Source organism: Gastrolobium bilobum, unplaced genomic scaffold (assembly GCF_033153095.1).
Source record: "Gastrolobium bilobum isolate Gb01-03AN ecotype WA unplaced genomic scaffold, APGP_CSIRO_Gbil_v1 utg234968, whole genome shotgun sequence".
NCBI lineage: Eukaryota > Viridiplantae > Streptophyta > Magnoliopsida > Fabales > Fabaceae > Gastrolobium > Gastrolobium bilobum.
The window spans coordinates 17954-24198 of NW_026897129.1; the positions used below are offsets into that span (position 1 = coordinate 17954).

General features: G+C 32.7%; 1 protein-coding gene across 7 annotated transcripts; it reads right to left on the minus strand.

Moving 5' to 3' along the window:
* Nucleotides 1-370: 370 nt before the first annotated feature.
* On the minus strand, nt 371-5335 carry LOC133304390 (protein RETICULATA-RELATED 1, chloroplastic-like). Of its 7 annotated transcripts, none has more exons than XM_061504423.1 (8): nt 5126-5335; nt 3620-3717; nt 3095-3297; nt 2848-2903; nt 2560-2674; nt 1581-1694; nt 1236-1456; nt 371-567 (listed from the first exon to the last, which is right to left on the minus strand). In XM_061504423.1, the coding sequence occupies exons 5-8, from the start codon at nt 2656-2658 to the stop codon at nt 543-545; spliced, it is 459 nt and encodes a 152-aa protein (XP_061360407.1). In that variant the 5' UTR covers nt 2659-2674; nt 2848-2903; nt 3095-3297; nt 3620-3717; nt 5126-5335; the 3' UTR covers nt 371-542. The 7 variants fall into 6 exon arrangements, with proteins under 7 accessions (XP_061360411.1, XP_061360407.1, XP_061360412.1 ...); XM_061504427.1 differs by having other exon boundaries at nt 2629-2674; XM_061504426.1 differs by lacking the exon at nt 2560-2674.
* Between the last annotated feature and the right edge of the window lie 910 nt (nt 5336-6245).

Here is a 6245-nt window from a genome sequence, read left to right on the forward strand (position 1 = left end):
CATATTTATAACTTCCTGGAGGTCATAGACCACCACAATTTTTTTTATCATTTTGGAAGATTTAAACCTCCACTATATGTCACATTTTGTGGTAACTTTAGACTACCAGTATCTATAAGTTGAAAGATTTATATATCACAATTTGAAAATTGGGCGAATCACTTGATTTATTAGTCAATTCATTATTTACTTGTTAAATCTCTTAAGATTTCCTTGAAAAAAATTACTATATACTAGTTATTCAAAAGCAACAATGTAGCTCCAGAACAGATAAATGGAAGTGAGAACCACAATTAAGCAAGTAGGACAAAGCCAATATGGTTGAGAAAACTGAATATAATTTTCAACAATTGGCGATAATATTGTTCGTCAACTGAATATAATGTTGTTACACTCCACAAGAAAACTAAACTATAATAAACAGAAGATATCCAAGGCACGAGCTAGGATATTATAATACATTCCCAAATATATAAACTCAAGTTTATAGATCCATACGTAATCAAGCTACTGTGTCCTCCTTCTGCTACTTTCTGCTGCCCTTACATGAGAGAAATATGGATGTGACTGTAGGATATACACCAAGATGGGAGCAAAAAGTTAGCGAGAGAAATATGGATGTGTCTGTAGGATATACACTAAGATGGGAGCAAAAAGTTAGCAAACGCCACTTAAAAATAAAAAATTAATTAACCAAAATTAAAAAATAAATACCCAAGGAAATATGAAGCTGGAAAATGCTTATGGCACTTTTAGAGCTGCTATGGTCTATGGTGAAGATACTAACTCGAATAAAGAGAAATTAGATGGGTTTTTTTTCGGACCCTTGGGTTAAGCTCAATGTGGAAAATGAATAATGGAGAAGCTTCTGCTTGTGAGGGTGTATTTAGGAATGCTAGTGGAAGGTGGCTTGTTGGCTTTTGTACTTTAAAAATAAAAAATTAATTAACCAAAATTAAAAAATAAATACCCAAGGAAATATAAATACCAAGGTGAAGCTCAGCATCAGAATTGGCTGGCTCCAATAGTATACTTTCTATTTACTATTTGATCTAATAGTAAAATAATATCAATTGAAAATAATATCCAATAGTATACTTTCTATTTACTATTTATTATGTTTGTTTCTTGTTTTCTTATCAAATTTGAAGGACTGTAAAAACAGTGTAATAAAAATGATATAGAAAAAAAATATCATCCTTAATGAACCTACATACATAAATGCAGACACTAACCTGCTAGGAAGAGCTGCACAAGCATGTTGAAAGCGACCAAGTAAACCTTTTGACACAGAAGGCTTGCCAATTCGAGCATAAGGTGCTAACATACCCACCAAAGCAATGTCAACAGCCACTCCAACCAGAAGATCAGCAGCGTACAACTCAAATTCAGCCCAAAAATCCTTCCCTCTTCTCTGAACCTCCGCAAACGTTGCACAACAAGAGTCTATAATAATCTGCACGTGCCAGATCAAGGATAACTTGGTTACCACGTCTAATCCAACAAAAACAAAAAACCTAAGCAGCACTTGATGAAGTTCATATCATAACCATATTAAAATACACCAATACGAAACAAACCTCAGCTCCAACTTTAAAAAGAAAAGAAGGGTTCGCTAGCATTCGATTTCTCAGCATAGAACAATGATTCTTTCCACCATTATATAGTCTCCATGCACCAAGGGTTCCACAATCCTGCAATTAAGTAGGCACATAAACTGCCATATTCTTCATATGCATCATAGCTATCACAGAAACTAGATAGGAAAAATCCCAAAGCATAAATACTAAATATTTTAGATTAATATACCTTTTTTTTATTTGTTTATTTTGAAGATAAAATTTATTTTATTTTATTATATTATATTTTTGGTCTTTCTTAAATAAAGTTTAAGAAAGACTAAATATTATATTAAGGCAGACCCTTTAAAGACTCCCTTAAATTGGAGGACGAGGTTACAGATTGCTAATGGTGTTGTGGCTGCACTGGTAATAAGCCTCTTCAAATTAAAGCATGTCCAGAACCAAAAAATGCCTGATATTTTCAGCTTGAAACTGCACTCTTCTTTTTCTATTTTCTATTGCACTTAATTTTAAGAACCTGAAATTTTAATGTCTCGTTGAGTTTCCTAAATTGATAATGAAATCCCTGCTAAATTAGAACTGTTTAATACCTGGTAGTGTTCTGCCCCTGTCAGAAAGAGAAATTGCTTGGCAAATATAGCAAAATGATATTGGAAACTAGGCTACTTGGTTCCATGGACGAGGGTAGAAGCTAGCTTCTATGTGTATTCAATTTGTTGTTAGTGTCATTTAGAAGTTAATCTTTTCCCTACTGAAAATATGACTTGGTACAGGAAGACGAAATTTTTGGCAGAAATTTGCTCGATGACAAACAAAAATTTACATATTTAGCGCCAAGATATATTTTTATATGATTTGGCTAGTATTCAAGTGGTTTATTTTGGGTGATATGACGGTAGAAATATGAATCAGTTTTTATGATGTTATAGCATGGAAGCATGGAATTGTAAGAGTGTTTTGTTTTCTCACATCTTACTATGGTTAATTCTTTAACATGTAACAGGGAAGGGAAGAGTAAGGTATAAGAATCTTGAAAAATATTTACTCCGCTGAGGAAGATGAAGGTGAGATTCATGATTTGAGGGAGTCAACTGAAACAGAAATGAAGGAAGCAAAACAATTAGGTCAGGTGACCCTGATAAAATTGTTGAAAATAAAAACTGAACTATGCAAGTATTACCCCAAGGACATATGGCATATAACTGACATAAATCTATTAAAGAGAGAAAGTAGGATAAGGAAGGGTAAATATGATAACTTTTACCTCCTCTTGTGCTTAGCCTTTATGTTGTAGTCTAAGCATCTTTGAAGGAATATTGGCTGCACAACAGAGACATATTCTATTAACACAACATGCTATAACTTTGAAGGGTAGATATAATATACTTTTATTGCAATGCACAAGTAACATGAAGATATTCTCAGCCAAAACAGCAAAAGACCAACGAAAACATTGAATTATTCAATGATATATGGGAGATGGATTAGCCAATCATTGGAGTCCTAATGACCTTTTTTGATTCATCAACATACAATCGAACTCGCTGGATTTTGTAATCAAAAGTGACAGAATAACCGGGAAACACCACTTGAATTTCAACCCCAGCCATCTCCTCTTTTATCTTTTTCTCTGCTTCTTCTGCAGTGACTCCAACCAGCTCAGGCCAACTTGTTTTTGTAGGATTATTTGTCCCCAGAAGATGGTTGTAAGACCCTGCAAAAACACATTTTTATACCACTTGTTGATTTAATTTGGCATTGCACTGAATATATGGAACGAATAAAATTAGCACTTAATTGGCAAGGGGTCATTAGGTTGCTCTTAAGGAGGATTAGTTCCTTGTCTTATATTATAGTGCTAATGTAGTCTTAAAAAGTTCAAAACCAACACAAACAATGAGTTTGAATCATCTTCGAAGTGTCCTTATTTATTAAATGTACCTCCATTTTCAGCCAATTTAATGAGGGGGGAAAAACATCAATCGGTAAATACTCTAAGCTAACATTACAAAAAGACAAGGAAATCATATCATTACCATTAAGATAATCTTCAAAACTGAAGTGATCAAGACTTCCTGTTAAAGCCTCCAAACCCAACATTGAGGATGGAATTGCTCCGGGGAGCCTCTGGAATCTACAGGGAACAGTAGCAAGCAGTATACATCCTCAATAACTAAGAAATCAAAATAGTGAATACCAAAAAAAAAGAAAAAGAAATCAAAATAGAAAAACTACATAGAAATCAAAAATTGAGCCACTACTATAATGTATCACATAAGAAGGAAGGGTGCTAGAAGGATTCATAACTAATATTACTCGTTTTGTATAATCCTATAGCAGTAATTATGTATTGGACCTTTAAACGCATTACCAAGTACTGGTGTCTTTGACTTACAGATGACAAAATTAATAACTAGCAAGAATTATAAAAGAAAGAAATAGTAATGCCAAAAGGGATATATATATATATATATATATATAAACACGAAAACATATCTGATTGAGGCTCTGTTGCTCCCATAGTCACATCAGAATTCCTAAAAGGAATTAAAGATTCTAGAACAGTAGCAAGCAAAATAGCTTGAGATAAACTAATGATTACTAAAGTACCACTATTCCTCCAATTGTATAGAAAAGAAATATTAAAATTAAAATTAAAATTAAATTCAAAGTGTAAATTATATGAAGTCAGCTTAACATTGCTTTAAGGAACTAGAAATTGCATCAAAGCACCTTGCTTGAATTTGTGTATTTCATATAAGATAACATTGTAAGAGTGAATTACAATGTAAAATGGACTGTAGAATTTAGAAAGTGTGATATTCATTGATATGATGATATATAAAATCAATAGATTAGATTTCTATAAAATACAAGCACATGAATTACAAACAATGGATCTATGAAAACCTATGTCGGCACAAATACAAGTGCGAGTATTCCATATAAAGGTTGTATGATGTGGGGATACAACATTTTTCAAAAAATTATAGGATGGTGTTCAAGGAGTATCCATACCATATCCAATACAAGTTCGTATCAAAAACTGGTATAATAGATATTTTAAAGTATGGGTACTTTCCTAGGTGAGAAACAACTTCTTTATTTTTCATATATGTGGTTACCACCTGAATTTTAATCACTAAAATGCACCCTGCACTTCACCTTGTTCAGGAGAATCGGTTTCGATGTACTTGGCATGGTAATTGTCCATCGCTCTCTGAATGGATCTCTTGATGTAATTAAATGACAACATCGGCTTCATGTGTTCAGGAACCTCGGTGACTTTCTTTCCCTTTATCTCATTGAAGAACCTCCTCATCGCCATTTCTATTGCTATGTGTAACATGATGTCTATAATAGTTTATTCAATATACAAGGAGATTTCCGGAGACATTCTAAGGAAAATTTCATCAAACAGTTGATGTGCAAAAACAGAGCCAGCTTCCAAAAGCAAAATCTTATCAAGTTTTAAGAATAACATACGCAAATTAAGGACAATATCAAGAGAAAATTCAACATCCACATGCATATCCAAGTACCTTGGCAGCATATTCTCCTTCGATACTCATGTCGTTCGAATCTCTGCCGCCACTCGCCATCGTTATACAAAAATACAAAGTCATTAACTACCAACAAGAAAAAATTACGAAGTCATTATTGCAGCGACTAAGACGCACCAAGCTTGAATAGAAGAAAATAGGAATAATAAATCATTACACTTTAAAAATCTTGACGTGTCGTGTCCGACACTTTTCGACACTCTCTGCATTATAGAAATTCAAAAAAAATTCAAAGATTTTGTTGTGTTGAGTTTTTAGCTCCAACTATTAATTCGTTGTTGTATTATGATTACTATTTTATTGAGTTTAATATAAATATTTGGGATATTTTATGTTTCTTTGCAAAATTCATAAATATTATATGTTTAGTTTCATTTTTTGTTAAATGATTGAATATTAAATATAATATACACTACATAAATTAAAAATATTATTAATATCAAAACGTGTCCTAACATATCAAAATCTAATATTTTTTAGAATTATGGTGTCGGAGTGTCGTGTTATATCGTGTCACGTGTCACTATCGGTGCTACGTAGATTAAAAATTACTAAGCTCCGAAGCTTCACTTATAACAGTTGAATTAGGAAATCAAAGTTCCACCAATCACCAGTGCCTTGAGTTGATGATTCACTCCTAAAGGCGTTAAAGAAAATCAAAGTCATGTTCCTTCTAATTTCACGTTTTGATGTGATTAATAGTAATCGCCATTGAGAAAGGGCCGCTAAATTCTTAACTTGGTACAGTGAAAATTATAAAAACTAACAAAAAGTGGAAACACAAGTGTCGGTCTCTAAAAATGCCACAATATACATAATTAGTGGAGGTTTTATTTACCTCCAAAAAATAACCTCCACAAATAACATATTTTTCTTTTTTTGTAGATATGAGTCTATGAGAGAAGTTCTACTTCCCGGCAAATAAAGTGGGGTCCATTGATTTTTTTTATATAAAAAAAAGTGACCTAATTTTCGATTTGACGGCAGCAGATTTTTAACTTATTTATAATAACAACAATAGTTTTTGGGCAATGATTGTCTTCAGCCACACGTGATAAGAGCTTTTTCCTACAGATACATGAAACTATGTGTCAAATTT